At 34.1% G+C, this 18171-nt stretch overlaps 1 protein-coding gene across 1 annotated transcript; it reads left to right on the top strand.

Moving 5' to 3' along the window:
* Positions 1-11255: 11255 nt before the first annotated feature.
* On the top strand, positions 11256-17473 carry LOC112038823 (dihydroxy-acid dehydratase, chloroplastic). Its single transcript, XM_065768968.1, has 11 exons — positions 11256-11855; positions 12308-12379; positions 12910-12957; positions 14359-14513; positions 14603-14797; positions 14883-14994; positions 15168-15237; positions 15327-15385; positions 15552-15675; positions 15785-15855; positions 17270-17473. The coding sequence occupies exons 1-11, from the start codon at positions 11325-11327 to the stop codon at positions 17456-17458; spliced, it is 1626 nt and encodes a 541-aa protein (XP_065625040.1). The 5' UTR covers positions 11256-11324; the 3' UTR covers positions 17459-17473.
* Positions 17474-18171: the final 698 nt, after the last annotated feature.

Below are 18171 nucleotides of genomic sequence, written 5' to 3'. Positions count from 1 at the left end.
CTTCTAATGGACCAATACCTTAGTGACATTTTGATCACTATATTCATGCATTTCTCTTTGACAAGCAGTCCCATGCACATGAAGGTTTCTTCTTCATAGATCTTCAAACTTTGCTCAAATTTTTGAACTTTTAATGGTTCTTCAATCTTCAAGGTCTCATTGGTTCTTTGAACCTTGGAATGTTCTTGTATCCTCAAGACCTCATTTGATTCTAGAACCATTAAAATTGTTGGCACTTGCATCTTGGATTCCTGGATCACCAACACTTGGATTGCCAATTGTTGAATCATAGACTCTTGAATGAAAGCCTCCATTGGTGCATCAAGAATTGGTTCTTGGAAAATCATCATCACTTTCTTTGTTGGTTCTTTGGACTAAACTTCAAGGGCAGCGTTTTCATGTATATCATCATCCACTTTGACACAAAAATCAACATCCCGACTTGCAACAACAATAGTAGATTTTTGGAACTTGATTTGTTCTTCAAGTTCTATTGAATCAAGAGATTGTAACTCCTCTTCCGTCATATTCTCAAGATCCTCTTGCAATTTTGATAGCTCTTCTTTCATGGCTTTTTTAGATTCAACCAAGGCCTTGACCATCTTTGAAATATCATTGACATCCTCTAAGGCTTTGTTCAACATTTGCTATATTTCTTTTAAAAGTTTTCTTTGGTCACAATTGCTCATCTCAAGATCGATGGCTCTGATACCAAATGTTAGGAACCTAGAGGTTCCTAATAGGGATGGGTATGAATTGTAGGGATGGGTATGAATTGCATCTTGGATTCTTGGATCACCAACACTTGGATTGCCAATTATTGAACCATAAACTCTTGAATGAAAGCCTCCATTGGTGCATCAAGAATTGGTTCTTGGAAAATCATCATCACTTTCTTTGTTGGTTCTTTGGACTGAACTTCAAGGGCAGCGTCTTCATGTATATCATCATCCACTTTGACAAAAAAATCAACATCCCGACTTGTAACAACAACAGTAGATTTTTGGAACTTGATTTGTTTTTCAAGTTCTATTGAATCAAAAGATTGTAACTCTTCTTCCGTCATATTCTTAAGATCCTCTTGCAATCTTAATAGCTCTTCTTTCATGGCCTTTTTAGATTCAGCCAAGGCCTTGACCATCTTTGAAATATCATTGACATCCTTTGAGGCTTTGTTCAACATTTGCTATATTTCTTTTAAAAGTTTTCTTTGGTCACAATTGCTCATCTTAAGATCGACGGCTCTGATATCAAATGTTAGGAACCTAGAGGTTCCTAATAGGAATGGGTATGAATTGTAGGGGGGTTGATGTGAATTGTAGGGAAATTGACTTAATTCAAGGTAGTCACCCTCCATAGAGAAATAGAGAGATTAAGAGAGAGAGAGAGAGAGAGAGAGAGAGAGAGAGAGAGAGATGCACTAATGCACTAAGAAATTGGTTTATTCTTCAATTGATATCTAATGATGAATTAATTGTTAAGTATTTGGCCAATGTAAAAAGTGGAAGGAAGGTAAAAGGTGATGACAAAAATGGAGAATTGGGATGATGAAATGTCAATTACTTCGAGGGTAACCACCTCCAAAACAATGCAAGGATTAGGGAAGAATAGAGAAGAGAAACTTGGTTGATTCTATGCTTGTCCATTCTCATTCAACAATTTTGTTTATATACAATTACAATCAATCATGATCCTGTCAAGCACACACTGTCAAACTAGTAACTACTAACTAACTAACAACCTTCTAACTAACTCCCTTAATTGCCTCCACTTCTTCAGCACTAACTAACTACTTAACTGCTACAATAAAATACAACACCAAGCATTAAACCTTGCACATGCATTGCACATGGCTAAGTACATTACAACTACAGGCACAACTAAGCACACCATTAAGCACAACACAATTAGTATCCTAACAACACCTCCCCCCTTTAGAACATCTTGCCTACAAGATGAGGGAATTGCTACTGAAGAAGAAACAAATCCTCCCAGGTAGCATCATCTACAGTCCCTCCTTGCCATTGCATAAGATGTTGGGTGATAGTCCTATTTCAAAGCTTGTGAGACTTGGTTTGAAAAATAGCTACTAGTACTAAAAAAAAAAAAAAAAAAAAAAAAAAAAAAAAAAAAGCATGCAAGAATTCAGTTATTAACATGGCAAACTCGAGTTTTACAAACTCTAGTTTCAAAATAGTGGTAGATCACTAATTATTTTGCAAACCATGGTAAAATACTAATAATTTCGGCCAAATATAGTATTTAATCATTTTCACCGTTATTAACACATGGATGTGTTTAAACTTTAAACTTTAAAATCAATTAATATTTAAGAAGTAATATTTTCCTACATTTTTTTTTTTTTTTACTTTTACATGTATCTTGGTATAATCACATACCACTACGATAATCGATCAATATGATGCGTGCAATGATTTTTGTTGATTAACAAATGAAGGTGACCAAATCCATCTAAAATCTTAGAAATCATAAAGTTTTTAAAATGAGAAATAAATAAGATTTATTTTTATTTTTTATTTTTTATGGATCTTCCACTATCAATATGCATCCATTAGAATGCAGAAGTTAGAGCGTCTTCAGCAAATTCTCCAATTTTTTGTATTGTTTGGAGAATGATCAGTGACTTTTACCTTTTAACTACTCACTTTTTCAAATCCACTTTCCAACAAATTTTCTATCTCATTCTTCATCCCATTAAATATTATTTCTTCATTATTTCTTTAACATTTCTTTATTCTTTTTTTAATTTTTTTTATTCTTTCTCTATTCATTCCTAATAGCTATATTTTTCAAATTCCCAACAACTATATTTTTAAATCTCCCAACAATAATATTTTCAAAGCTACACACACACAATCTGAATGAAAGCCTTTGTATATGGGCAGCACAAACACAGGGGTCTCTCCAAGTCGTGCCTTCTCTAGACTTTTGTTTCTTCAATCTTTCTTTTTCGGCCTTCACCCCTAGTGGTCTCTCCAAGTTTACAATTGGAACCTGTGGAATATCATCATCCTTTAAACTTATTAACTCTAGATTAGAAGGTGAAGATGCCTCAGATCTCCCTCTTTTTTTTGGTTGCTGATTGTTACCGATAGCCAACCATTTTGGTGAGTTCTTTAATAAATTCCAGCAATGTTCATATTGAAATTGGTATGCTGCAATACTGGATAGAGCTCTTTTGCTGCATTAAGCTGAAAAATTAACAAATATTTTATAGTTACTATCTTGAAACAGTTGGAACAAATTAGCAAATTAACACAAATTTCTTTATAAGATGTACTTTGTCTTCATTAGTCTTACCACTTTCATTCTTTGATTCAATTTGTGCCAAATACCCACAAAATTTATTGGTGCATAGTTGAATCGTTGACCATCGGTTCGTTAGAGAACTCACCGTACGCTCAAAAGTGAAGGTCTTCCACTGGTGGTAATACTCCCAAATTCTTGAGCAAAATGATGTGCGTTTTTGGTTAGTGCTTCGCACTACATCTTGGTTGACATTGAGAAATGCAGACACAAGAAGCAAGTCTTTTGTATGGAGAAGTTGTTGCCACATTGTAATTTCTTAGCTGTGGATTCAACTTGGGGTGGAGACATTTGGCTAAATGCTTGAGCTTATGGAACCCTGTCTTCACCACTTATATGTGAAGATCCTAACATATATTCATCATAACTATCTTCTGAAAGATTAGCGAAAGATGTGTCTCTTGGAATACTCGAATTCATTCCTAGTAACAAAAACAAAAACAATAATTTACATTCAGTTACACAGAAGCAATAATTATATAATGTGTAAGGAATCCCTTTCATTCAGTTCATAGTTTATTGGTATCAAACTCCCAGTTCTATCCCAGTTTCAAGCAATTAACAATAATTTATCTCAATTACACAGAAACCATAAGGAACAAAACTACAATGATCACCACATTCTAAGAAACTCAACCTCAAAGTTGTCCATAAATTTTTCATTCTCAACCCAAAATATTAACAGCACAAGAGATCTCACAATTAAGATTGTACATTCAGAAACAATTTTCACAAAATCTCATCGAACCAAGCAACAGAAATTACCACATTCTAGAACCACATAACTCAATGCAACATGAACTCTGTCAAGGGTGAAAAAGTTTTCCTTCCGACAAATTAGATTTATGTTGGGTTGGAAGTCTAAACCAAAACTCAACAATGGGCTTGGTGCATGGCCTAAAGGCTATAGGTGAAGGTCCAAATAATTCATTGTATCCTACGCTTTGGGCTTAGGTTAAGGCTGATAAGAATGACCCATAAACAATCTCTACAGTAGACACATCAGCATAGTTAAAAAGTACACTGTAAGAAATAGTCCAGCAGTAAAGCATTTCTACAGAAAATAGCCCAGCGGTAAAATGTTTTCCAAAAAACGCCTAGCGGTAAAATACTTTTGCAAAAAGCGGCCCAGCGGTAAAACAATGCAAAATAGAATAAACTCCCAGTTGTTTAGCTACTTCACAAATTAAGGGAAATATCTACTTTTTTAGACTCATCATCCGTTAGTTTTGGAGAAGAGTCTTCTAGTACAACAATATGAGGGAAAAATTTTATAGTGACAGTTACATCATAACCATCAATAGTAAATGAATAAATAAATATCTTGGGTTCCATAATAACAAATAATGGAAAAAAACTTAGTGTGAGATGAATGCAGAGAGAGAGATCTCAGCTAGCACAACAAGATCATTATAGTGCTAAGACATGCTCATAAATATAGTAAGTAATAAGGGATATTTTAGGTAGTATGAGTAGTAAGAGTCATTTGTGAGTAGTATGAGTAATAAGTGGGAGTGTATAGTAAGACTGTTGGGACTTTCTGCTGGGGGTAGCTAAATATTTTTTGGTAGAGTTATGAGGAGTGTTTTTGAGTTAGGAGCTGGGGAACTTGGTTTCTAAGCTTGAAACTGAGAATAATTCCAGCCTTTTTCCGAGCTTAGAGAAGGCTTTTACAAAGAGGTTAAGAAAAAGTCTTTGTGTGTAGCTAAATGTATTCCCCCTGACGCATTAATGGAGAATTCCATTTATAGTTGGGTTTTAGGGGGTAATTAGCAAATAATCTTTGCTAAATCTTCCTTAATCTTCAGAAGATCCTTAGAGAATCATTTCTAGAATTTTAGCCAAGAGTGGTAAGCTCAATTTTTAGAAGGTTCTTGCTGTTTTAGATAATAATAGTTGGGTTTCTAGCTTAGCAATGAATGTTGATTGGCCTTGGCTGATGAGATTAGTGTATGCTTTAGGCTAATGACCTTGGTTATGCTGCAACTAAAATCAAAGCTCTCTAAGGCAGATTGGATCATCCTAAGCTAGGTGTCAACCTTGGAGCCCTTGCTGGGAACTCTGCTGGGATCCCCTTGGTGCCCTCCAAACCACATTTTCCTAAGTTTTCCCATTTGAGATTCATGTGCTTGGTTCATAAACCAGAGAATATACATTTTTAGTATGAAAATGAGTGGATTTTATGTTGTTTCAAGAGCTTCAGTGGCCTGGTCATGGTTGCTCTTGATGTATGATTGGTTGGCTTGGAGAAGAAAGAAGGGACAGTTGGCTAAAGCTTCCCAGCTTTCTATCACATTAGTTTCAGCTTTGTGTCACATGAGAAATGATGAGATTTTCAGCTTGTGAAGGAAGGGTTCAACCCCTGATGGACACGTGCCCCATTTTCTGGTCTAATTGGACAAATTGGGACTTGATGGGAATGGGCTCCAGTTGTTCAGTTGTTGCTGAAACTTGTCTGGTCAGTTCACGTGATTTCCAGCTGCTAGGATTTATGTGTGGGCTAGCCTGACTCAGTTGGACTTTGTAGATAAGCTTCTTTGGGCTTGGTTATCCCTACAAAATGAATAGTTTTGCCATGGGTGATATTCATGGGCTTTTATAAATCTTGTAAGAAAGGTATTTTTTTGAAGGATGAGTAATTATATTTCCCATGAGTTAGGGACTTAGCATATGTAAAGTAAGTGTTGAAATAATACTTGATTTTGTAAACATGTGCCAAAATAATATTGTGCTTTAAGAAATAGTTGCCAAAATAATTTTTGGCTTCATGAAATAAGTGCCAAATCAGTATTTGGGCTTTATAAAAATAAGTGTCAAATTAGTATTTGGACTTTGTAAAAATAGGTGTCAAATTAGTATTTTGGCTTTATAAAAATAGGTACCAAATTAGTATTTGGGTTTTGTAAAATGATTTGAGATTTTGTAAAAATATTGCCGTGTAGCAACGGGCTTTAGAGATACCGTATCGTAGCGGGCTTTAAAGATGCCGTGTAGCAACAGGCTTAGTAAATGGTGTCATGTAGCAACGGGCTTAGTGAATGATGCCGTGTAGCAACGAGCTTAGTGAATGGTGTTGTGTAGCAATAAACTTAGGAAATGGTGCCGTGTAGCAACAGGCTTAGAAAATGGTGTTGTGTAGCAATGGGCTTAGAAAATGGTATTGTTGGGCCTTTTTGGGCTTTGCCCACAAGTTAAATGTTTTTGGGCTTTTTGTGGAGATAGTATAATTTTGTGGCTTAATTTTGGTGGTAATGTGATAAGTATTTTTTTGTGGAAAATCTAAGTTGGATAATATGAGGGCCCAAGGTAATTTATGGGGCTTAATATAGGAAATATTTACGGGAGCCCAATATGATGGAGATTGTGGGGACTATTTTTGGCTAGACCAAGTGTTGCACTTGTAATCATTTTTGGCTTAGAGTCCCACATTGGAAAGATCTCTTTGGAAAGAGGGAAGAGATCTTTCCAATGTGGGACTCTAAGCCAAAAATGATTACAAGTGCAACACTTGGTCTAGGAAAAAATTAAAATTTTGAGGGGCTATTGTGGGGATAAAAGCCCAAATTCGTATATTGGGCCTTGGGCCATATTTGAAGATGTGGGTACGTCCGAGGAGGAATAAATAATTAGGAAAAGCCTTGGACTGGAGAACCACGCAAGGAAATAATAAAGGAATATAGTCCGAAGAGTGTACCCTCCTCGGATATGAGAAATATCGGTCAAGCAACTACCTGGGCGGTTTGAGTGACCTTTCTAGCAGTTCCAACAATAAGGATGAACTTCAGGCACATATAAAAATGATAAGAATAGAGAAATATTTAAAGGAAAAACTGCTACCACCGTATTAAATACACTGTAGCAACTTTTTTGGCATTTATGTGGAGAAGACCCCTAAATAGTGCAGTCTCAGCTGCCACCACTCATGAAAAACCAAAGAAAGTACCTGATGGGACATATACTCAAATGAATGCTTAGATGAAGAACAAGTGGACGATCAAGATAGTCTGAAAGAAAACTATATAAATGTAAGAGACCTCTCATGAGAGGGGGATCAGAAAAAAGAAAGAGCGAGAAAGAAGGAAGATTTACTGTAGCTCTAAGAATTGTATTAGCTTTTAAAACAAAAGTTCTTCTCTTTGGACATCAATTTATTCAAGTTTCAAGTTTGTTTTTTTTACACTTATTCATCTTGAAAACCTTTATTTAACATTTTTTTAATTCACAATCAACCCAGCTCTTTCACTAACTCTCTACAAATTCATTGTATTGGGTTTGTTGGGCTCATATTCCATATCTTTTGGGCTTGGGCTACAAATTTTGACCCTACAATTTTAACCAAACTAATGGCACTCTTAAGCCATTGGTCATCTCTTATAAGCTGGAAAGATGGAAGAGATCTTTCCAATATGGGACTCTAAGCCAAAAATGATTACAAGTGCAACACTTGGTCTAGGTAAAAATAGTACCCACAAAGAATATTTGAGTAATATGTGGGAAATATTTATGTGGGCTTAAAATATTTTATGGGCTTGTGTGGGTATTTTTGTGAGTGGGTTAATGAAATTAAGGCCCGAAATTTTGTACCTCAACAAACTCTTAGATTAGTCACTTACATTTTCATTCATAGAATTATTTACACACACACACAGCTACACAAGTCAATTGCAACAAGAATTCTAAGATTTTCACTACTTTTTAATTCATGGCCCACAAAATTCAATGCAATAGGAACTCATACATTTGTCAATAAATCTTTTAATTTTTAGCCACAGAAACACACATATTCACGCATTATCAATGAAAATTACATTTAGAAACAAAAATTCACAGAATCATATGGAAATTATGACAATGCTCTTTAAAAAGAACAAAAACAAGAATTCCTAGAAAACATTTTCCAAAATCCATTCCAACCACATACATATCAAAAACCCACCAAGCAAAAAATGACAAACATGCAAAACCCAATATGAATTCAGCAATCAAACATCATTGCCATTACCAAGAATTCTTTAAAGTCAATGCAACAGAGAACACAGCCATAATCAGCAGGGTTAACCCCAACTCAGGAAAAAAAAAAAATCATTGGATCAAAAAATTTTAATTAGAGCTTGAAACCCATCACAATTTCAAATACAAAAAAAAAAAAAAAAAAAAAAAAAAAAAAAAAAAAAAAAAAAAACCCAGAATTCAGATTCTCAATATTTCCACACCAAAAAAAAAAATAATAATAGAGATTGGTGGGAATCAAACGAGGAAAATGATTCTATTTTCTTTTTTGTTGTTTTGTTTGTTTGGGTTTTTTTTTTTTTTTTCTTGGTTTGGGTGTGTAAAAGGGAATCAAATTAGTTTATTGACTCTAATAAGGTTAAATAAATAGAAAAAAAATAGAGAAAAGATCAAGAACAGAGTGAAAAATAGACAGAGAGAAAAGAACAAAAAACCCAAAACCTAAACCCAGACAGTGGTGAAGAACAATAGAAAATCATTCAAAACCACCAAACCATCAACTCATACGATAAACTAATAAATTCAAACATGACAAAAACCATATTAAATCAAAATTTTGGGTATCGATATTCAAGCTTGAGCCAATGTTTTCAGAACTCCATTCTTTGTCATAGGTGGTTGAGCGAACTTCAATTGAAAGACACGGTGCGAGTTCTTTTGTGAAAGACACGGTGCAAGTTTTTTGTGAGAAAGAGTAGCAGCGAGGGTTGATTTTGTGAGAGAGGAGTTTTTGAAGAGAGAGAGATGCATTGATGTATTCTGAAGAGAAAGTAAGAGCACAATAGAGAAGAAGGAAAAACGTTTGGATGAGAGAGAAAGAATAGTAAATTAATACCACTGGGCAATTTTTTAAGATAAAATAAGAGTATAGAGTTGCTATGGTAGTAACTTCAAAAAAAAATTGGAAAAGTTTTGTGTTTAGAGAACCTGTTGTAGTGTGAACAGTAGAATTTTATCTCCAAAAAAATACAGATAGAGCATTTGTTGGAGATGCTCTTACTCTACTGTTTGATGGATCTTGGCGTTTATTTTTGTAGATTGTACTTCTTTAGCTCTTCATTCTTATCCTAAAATGCAATGGCTGCTCGCTAGCTACTGTCAACAACTTTAGTGGGCTCCTTTTTCAGTACAATTAGATGATGTCCCATGTGATATGCGGATTACTTTACAATTTCATTTAAAATTATTTTTATGTATATTAAGACCTATATATAATATTTATTTTTGCCCAAAATATTGTTGAATACTTTGAAACTTGATTTTCTTAATTCATTTTTATTTTAAAAAAATTGTATAACATTATAGAACTATAACATATTATAATATTTACCATTAAAAATAGATTTATTTTTTAAACTGATTAAATGATTTTGAAATCTATAAATAAGAATTTAAATCATAAAGTACTTTTATATCCTAAAATTATATAAATTTAAGTAGTCTCCTAAACACTTCCTTAATCACTTTATTTTCACAACCAAATATGGAGACCTCAATTGCAAATACTCAATTCATTATCTCAATGAAACTAAGGAAATCATTTGTAAGTATTAACATAAATAGAATGTGATTAAATAAAGAAAATGGATTGTCCAAAACGAGTTACAACTTACAAGTGGGTTGGGTTACAAGTCGGGTTGATCAGGTATTTTTTCTCATTCAGAAAAAAAAAAAAAATTCTTCATCTTTCTTTCAATACAATAAGAGAACAAATAGCAAATTACTTATAAATAAAATTTAAATAATACATAAATTTTTAAGTTTACACAATTCTTAATTCACTAATGATATTATTGTTACAAAAGACCAAAAAAAACTAAATATTGTGGAACATAATTTTTTTTCTTTTAGCTTTAGCAATTCACTACTATAGCCTATAGATACTCAATGTGCATGTGAAACTGTGAAAAATGAATGTATTGTAAACAATATATTGATATGTGGAAAAAAAATCACTTTAAAAATGTGTCAAGTTTGGGTCAAATATGGGTTGACCCAATTTTGCCAAATCTAGCATTTTTGTGCTTGCTTCAACAAAATAAATAAAAAATATTACTCATTTCAACCGTCTCATTATCCAGTTACTTCTCTTTTCTCACTAATTAAATAACATCACCTTCTGGGTTCTAGTTAGTTCAATTGGTAAAGTCTCTAATGGTTAAATAAGAGATTTGGAGTTCAATTCCTGCCTACACTAAAAACCAACTAGTATCTTGGTCTAATGATAAAAGAGTGACTATTAAGAGTAGATGCCATAGATTAAAACTTTCTTTAAAAAAATAATAATAACATCACGTCATATAATATAATATTAAAAAAGCTTATCTATAAACAATATTTTTTCGAATCACTCATAAATTCATTGGTGATTAAGTTTGACAAACATACAACTATACTAAAAAGATAAAAATAAAGTTTTTAAATATTTTACATGGGCCCACATAAATTTTACCAAATCCCCCCAATCCATTATTTTATTTACTTTTTTATGAGATTTTCATTTTCACTAAATTGACTCATGGGATTAATTTCCATAAGCCCTTATAGACAAAAAAAATTATATGATCATCACGTAACTATTGATGTGAATCAATTGGCGAGTCTTCAATTTGATGGATACAAAAGAATTGTAGCCCAAATTGCCCAAAAGTCAAAAGGGTATTTTTTTAAGATGTTAAGTTCATAATATTTTCACAACAAATCATAGGTAATTAGTTGTTGTTGATTCAAATTTGAACTTACTAATAATAACTTACTACTTAAAATTTATTGTGAGAATATTATGAACATCACCCAGTTTCTACTTTTTAGATACATCTTTTTAAATCTCATAATACATTTTCACCCAAAAAAAAGAAAAAAAAGAAACGAAAGCTTCTTCAACAGTTCCATTTTCCCCCCTCGTATATAAAACACAGTCAAACAAACAAATAAAAACCCCCCACGCCTCTTCAAACACCCTAAACCCCCAACTCCACTCGCCCACAATGCAGGCCACACTGAAACCCCAAACCCCACGCGCCACCTTCCTCATCCCCAGACCCACCACCAAAAATGTCCCCCACAACCACCATAGAAGACTCTTCACCATCCGAGCCACCTTAACCCAACAGCAACTGGATCAGGAGGTGAAGAAGACTATGAAGCTGAACAAGTACAGTGGTCGCATCACAGAACCCAAGTCCCAAGGTGCGTCCCAAGCCATGCTCTTAGGCGTGGGTCTCTCCGAAGAGGACCTGTCCAAACCTCAAGTGGGTATCTCCTCCGTCTGGTACGAGGGTAACACCTGTAACATGCATCTCCTTAAACTCTCCGAAGCTGTCAAAGAAGGTGTACGACAAGTTGGGTTGGTACCGTTCAGGTTCAACACCATTGGTGTCAGTGATGGTATCTCCATGGGGACCAGAGGCATGTCGTTTAGCCTTCAGTCTAGAGACCTCATTGCTGATAGTATTGAAACTGTGATGAGTGCACAGTGGTACGATGCCAATATCTCCATTCCTGGTTGTGACAAGAACGTGAGTTTCACACTTCACTAATCGCATTTCTTCTAACATTATTGCATTATTAAGTTAAAATTCAATTTTGTGCTTTAACTTTTATTTCAAATTTGTCAAATTTAGTTCAATTTTTATTTTTGTCTGTTAGCAAATAATGCGGTTTAAACATTTTTTTTTTTATTGTTATTAATATTTTAACTGAAACATTCATGAGACTTGTCATTTAATATATCTTTTTTGTTTGATGACTATTATTCTAAAAGAAAAAAATTTAACTGGATTCATTTGCTAATATATTTGGACAAAATGATCAAATTGACTTGATTTGATGAAGTGAGAAACTAAATTGTCAAGGGACTAAATTGAAGGCTTGTTGGGCATGGACTGGATTAGTTGTCTCTTTTCTCATTTTACATTTTTAATGTGTGTATATATATATATATATATATATATATTCTTTTTTTTTGCAGATGCCTGGTACAATTATGGCAATGGGTCGGCTTAATCGACCAAGTATCATGGTTTATGGTGGAACTATCAAGGTTTGGGACTTCACTTTTCACAATTTTTTTGATTTTGCTAACATTGGTGTGCGGTTTTTTTTTTTTTGGGAGCAAATGACTATTCTCCCGAGTTCATACCAGGAAGAATTGCTTGGGGGTGGCCCCAATATGCTGGTTAGGAATTTTGAAAGCAAGACCTCATAGATGTCATGAGGCCTTGGGAACCATTAGACCAACCCTTTGGGGTTCACTTTTGACTACTTAATAATCAAGTAGGAGTATCAATTATCTTTGAACATAAATGGGAATTCTACTAATAAAACATAGAAAAGAATACACTTGATGGGAAATGTTTAAGATTTCTCTGTTTCTGTATTAGTATTTTAATGAATGAGATATGATGATCATATACTGTATACTTGATCACATAGTTTCTGTTATTGTTAACTATTTACTAGAAATGTTTGACCTTTTTGTTCATTTATCCTTATTCAAATTGTAGCTGGTTGGAGAGTAGATGGATTTTAAGGTGCTAATAAAGTATCTTCCTTTGATTGTTTCTATTGCAGCCTGGTCATTTTCAAGGCAATACTTATGATATAGTGTCTGCATTTCAGGTAAGCACGCTAATTTTCAGGTTGATAATTTCTGGGTTCAAGTTATAAATGGTTCAATGATGTGTATAACACAGACATTAATTTTTTTTTTTTTAAACTGTTGTTTATTCTTCTTATTCTGCCTCTAGTTTGAAGCCTTTTTTGTCTTGAGTCGAAGCAACTAAGAGTGTTGAAATTTTCTCTATGGGTCCAATAGATAACCGGAATGTTTTATTCTTTTGTCTGCACAGTATTTTGAAACATAAACGTAATTCATTTTATTGTGTTGATTAATCTGGGTATTATAACTTTAGTCATATGAAGGGACAGGTTTGATCTTTTTTGGATTCTCTAGTGTAATCTGATAGTTGCCAATTGTCAACCCAGCTTAGGGAAATTAAGTTCGCAAAACTTCAGCAGATGAAATGCTACTTTTATGCTACATTCTGTAGGATTCTGTGAGTCACAATCCTGTTTCCACAACTAGTTAAATGAGTCGAAGAAATGCACCAAAGTGTAATAGTCCTTTTTCGTTTTGTTTTGTGAAAAAGGCATTGCACCTGTAAAACTAGTACTGAATTGTGTTGTAAGCACTTCTTTAACATCTGAAGATAATATATTAAGATTGCATATATTCAGGCTATGCAGATGTATAATAGAAAGAAATAGACATGGAAAATAGGGCTGGGCATTTAGCTTGATGTGTCTTTCCCATGTTACATTTGATGTTTCATTACATTAGATATAGGAGTGGCTTCTTGCATGATAAGTTATATGGAAACTTAGTCTAATTTTTTTTTTTTAAATGAATAATTAGAATAAATAAAAATAATGCAGTTTATGGAAACTACTTGCTTTTGCATTTACACTTCATAGGTTGTGTTATGACGACATATGGGTTGTGAAATAGTTGAAAGGAGATATAATTTTTGACTTTAGCAATGTGAATGTGGTATGTTGGGAACTTGGAATCATATTTTTGTACCTTCAGTTCTAAACTCGATGCAAAATCTTATAAGAGATACAAATCACTGACTGTTATTGCATTAGGAGGGAGGGACCGTAACTCATGTAGCTGTGGTTGACTGGGTGTAAATGTGTGATATACATGTCCATGCTTAGAAAGGTGCCTTTGTAATGCATGACATATGCTGCTCCATTATCAAAAGCTTCTTTGGAAATCTACAACTTAATAATTAAATATTGATGGCTTAAGTAGCTTTATGCGTTATTTGATCAGATTTTGAGGTCATTTAATTAATTTGTTAAATACCTATTTCCATTTGTACTATGTGATTGTGCAGATATGTATAGCCATAGCTTATGAAAAATAAAAATAACATGTGACATTTAAAGGCTGTAACTCGTTCTTCTGTTATCCAAATAATGCAGCTTGTTCATTTCTCATCTTAATTTCTGTAGTGCTATGGAGAATATTTAAGTGGATCCATAACTGAAGAGCAGAGGAAGAATGTAATCCGTAACTCCTGCCCTGGGGCAGGTGCTTGTGGTGGTATGTATACAGCCAATACCATGGCCTCTGCTATTGAAGCTATGGGGATGTCTATTCCTTACAGGTGGAAATTTGTCTCTGCCTGATCACTTGAACTGGCATCAATTAGCATAGTTGTTCTTATCTTCTTATTTATTTATTTTCCCCTGAAAGCTCTTCGACACCTGCTGAAGATCCATTGAAGTTGGATGAATGCCGTTTAGCTGGAAAATACCTTTTGGAATTACTAAAAATGGACTTGAAACCACGAGATATTATCACTCCAAAATCCTTACGTAATGCAATGGTTATTGTCATGGCACTAGGTGGCTCTACAAATGCAGTTTTACACTTGATTGCTATTGCAAGGTGAGGAGAGCCTTCAGTACCAACTTTCCAGTGCATACTATTGATTGCATGACATTGAAGTTTCTCATGGCAATATTCTTGGCAGGTCTGTTGGTCTGGACTTAACTCTTGATGATTTTCAGAAGGTCAGCGATGAGGTTCCATTTCTTGCAGATCTTAAGCCTAGTGGAAAATATGTTATGGAGGATGTACACAAGGTTCACTTTTCAAAAAATATCTTGTCTTGTGCTTTTAATTCACTGCTTCTATTAAAGATGGCAGAAGACACTACTTCTTTTTTGGTTTTTTGTGTGGATAATTTTTTCTTTTTTTAATATACGGTTTGGTTTAATTAGTTTATCTATGTTTGGTTTAATGATTGTATTGATAGATTGGAGGAACACCTGGAGTCATTCGCTACCTTTTGGAGCTTGGATTTTTAGATGGGGATTGTCTGACTGGTACATAAATTTGGGTTTTTGCAGTCATGAGAATATGTACTTTGTTGTAGTCATCTTATTATTAACATAAAGCTATTTTCTTTTTCTAGTTACTGGGAAGACTCTGGCTGAAAATGCAGCAAGTTTCCCTCCCTTGGCCACAGGGCAGGTTTGATGGCTTTGATATTTTATTTATTTATGAGAGCTAATGATTGCAATGTCTTGTTGCTTTTACTATTGATAAATGAAATGTATTTGAATTTTGAAGAAAAACATTTGATGCTGTTATTCCTTTGCTTTTCTATTTTATCTTTATTTTTATTTTTTTTATGCAGGATATAATAAGACCTTTGGAAAACCCCATAAAGAAAACAGGCCATATCCAAATATTATATGGAAATCTTGCACCAGATGGTTCCGTAGCAAAAATCACTGGAAAAGAGGGGCTATATTTCTCTGGTATTATTTTATGTTCTACTTTTGGTCTGTTATTCTTGAAGATGTATGTTATATAGTTCAAGTTTAATGTTTGGTGTGCAAAAATATTTATCACAAAAATGCTCTCCAGGCCCTGCGCTTATCTTTGAAGGAGAGGAATCTATGATCGCAGCTATCTCAAAGGATCCTTTGAGTTTTAAGGTATGTGTTCTAGTCAATATTGTTGTATAATGCTCAAATGGCACCTGATTCCCTTGCAAGAGCAAGGTGGAGGTAAGATCGTGGCTTTAAGGTCCACAAGGTACACATATAACTTACCAATAAAAAAGGTCAGAACCCAAAGTTGCTCAATTGAATGCAAAGGTTTCGAGAAAACTGGGTCTCTGTTATACCTAATGCTTTGTTGCTTATACTTGCAGAAAGGACTGTTGCCCAAAATGCAGCACATGTGCTTCATAGTGAACTTGGTTACGAAAATTTTTGCCCCTTCTATCAAAAGTAAAAGGGGGGGGGGGGGGGTGTGGGTGGAACCTTCTTGTATACATGAGTTGCACCCCTATTGTATTTTTTCAATGACATGACTTAATTAAAAAAACAAAGAAAAAGAAAGAAAAGACTTGGATTATTAGGCTTGTTTCTTAGTGACAAAAAAGCATCATAGCTGAGCACTGTTCTCCCAGAAATATGATTCTCCCAACTGATCTTTTGCATTAGGAGATCCATTAAAGTGATAAGTATATTAAAGTACTATTGAATTGTCTGAATTTTAGACATCTGCTAAAGGCTTATTAGGCCCAAAGGACTAATTATTATTCATTTAATCATTTTTTATAATAGAATTTTATTATTCTTTTTTTTTCCCCCAAAGAGATCTCTGAAACCTATTAGATTATCTCTTCTATGTGATCTTCTTTCTGCATGTTCGTTTACATACTGCACTGATTTTTCTTGTATTATTTTGTTCACTCAGTTGAAAAAAAGTATATGGATTTTGTAACAGAAAAAAATTTCCCAATTCTGTTTCGAGGTGCTGAGTGTTTACCTTTAGGTCTTCTCTAAAATCTACGTGCTTCAGTAATGCGTATATGTTACATGCAGACCAGTATAATATCCTTTGTCTGCCAAAAACTTGTGATATGTAGTTTCGGTGGTCTTCTTTAAGGAGCTTCCACATATAAATTCTTGATTTCTTACATTAATAAGTATCATATTGCTGCCAATGAGCTATAGCTCAATCGGCGCTTCCTAGTTCCTCTGCCCATAATAATGGGACGAAGGGTGAGGTCATGGGTTTAAGACCCACTATAAAAAATAAAAAAAATTTCATATTGTCTGTATTTTTTTGAGTCCTAGGTTTGCTCATCTACATTCTGCAAAATTTGAAAATTATTTAATTGCACCACATGTAATGCTTTTTCCTGTGATATTTATCCTGCAATTAACTTATTGGCGATTCTCCATTACATCCAATGTAAGTTAGCACCATTCTTCATGGACTTTCTAGGATTATCTTCTGGTTTTTCATTTGCGCAGTAACAAGATGTTACCATGGAAGTTGGAACTCAGATGTCATGATGGGATACCTAATTTATTGTTTATGTTTGTCATATTCCAGGGAAAGGTAGTTGTTATTAGAGGAGAGGGGCCTAAGGGGGGACCGGGCATGCTTGAAATGCTAACACCAACAAGTGCAATAATGGGAGCAGGTCTTGGAAGGTATGGTTTTTTAAATCTCAGTTTTGCCTTATGGACAAAATTTTCCTCCAAACAGTTAGGAGAAGCATTCCTCCAAATTAATACGTAGCAACTCAATTAATGATTCGTGTATGTTTTTAATCACATCACTTACTTAATAGTCATGTGCCTTGTTCAAATGACTTAATAGGCCATGCGATAAAAATGCACTTGGATGATCATCATTTGGGAAAACTGTCCCTGGCTTATTCTGTTCTTCAGTTCTTTTCATAAACTGTGTCAAATCTTTAGCCTAAAGTTTTCCAGATCGTGAGACTTCTTAAAATAAACTTTACTTTGTTGTGTTCAAATTATAGTGATCTTAATCAATAAAGTGACTTCAAGGTCCTGAATCTGCTTCAATCCCTATGAATTGGTTACTTTTAGATATAACTACAACCTTCTCTCTCATCTGTTGTTATTATCTTTTTATAAATAATGCACCTTGAGATAAGTGTTGTTTCCTGAGAGTGATGTTTCTTTGGATTCTGCTTTTGAATGCTGCAGGATGTTGCTTTGTTGACGGATGGTAGGTTTTCAGGAGGTTCACATGGATTTGTTGTTGGCCACATATGCCCTGAAGCACAGGTGCACTATCTTTTTATTCATACTAGAAAGATAACAACAGAAAATAAATAACAGAGTTCAATTGTTGTTTTTTCCTTTTTGAGGAAATAAAAACCAACAATTTTTCTTCTTTAAAAAAGAAAAAGGATGACCTACAATACTAGAATTCATTGCGAATTGTTTACAGGAAGGTGGTCCAATTGGTTTAATTGAAAA

Source organism: Quercus suber, unplaced genomic scaffold (genome assembly GCF_002906115.3).
Source record: "Quercus suber isolate HL8 unplaced genomic scaffold, Cork oak 2.0 scaffold_1031, whole genome shotgun sequence".
Classification (NCBI taxonomy): domain Eukaryota; kingdom Viridiplantae; phylum Streptophyta; class Magnoliopsida; order Fagales; family Fagaceae; genus Quercus; species Quercus suber.
The sequence above is the reverse complement of the archived record's forward strand: the minus strand, read 5'-3'. Positions and strand labels throughout refer to the sequence as shown.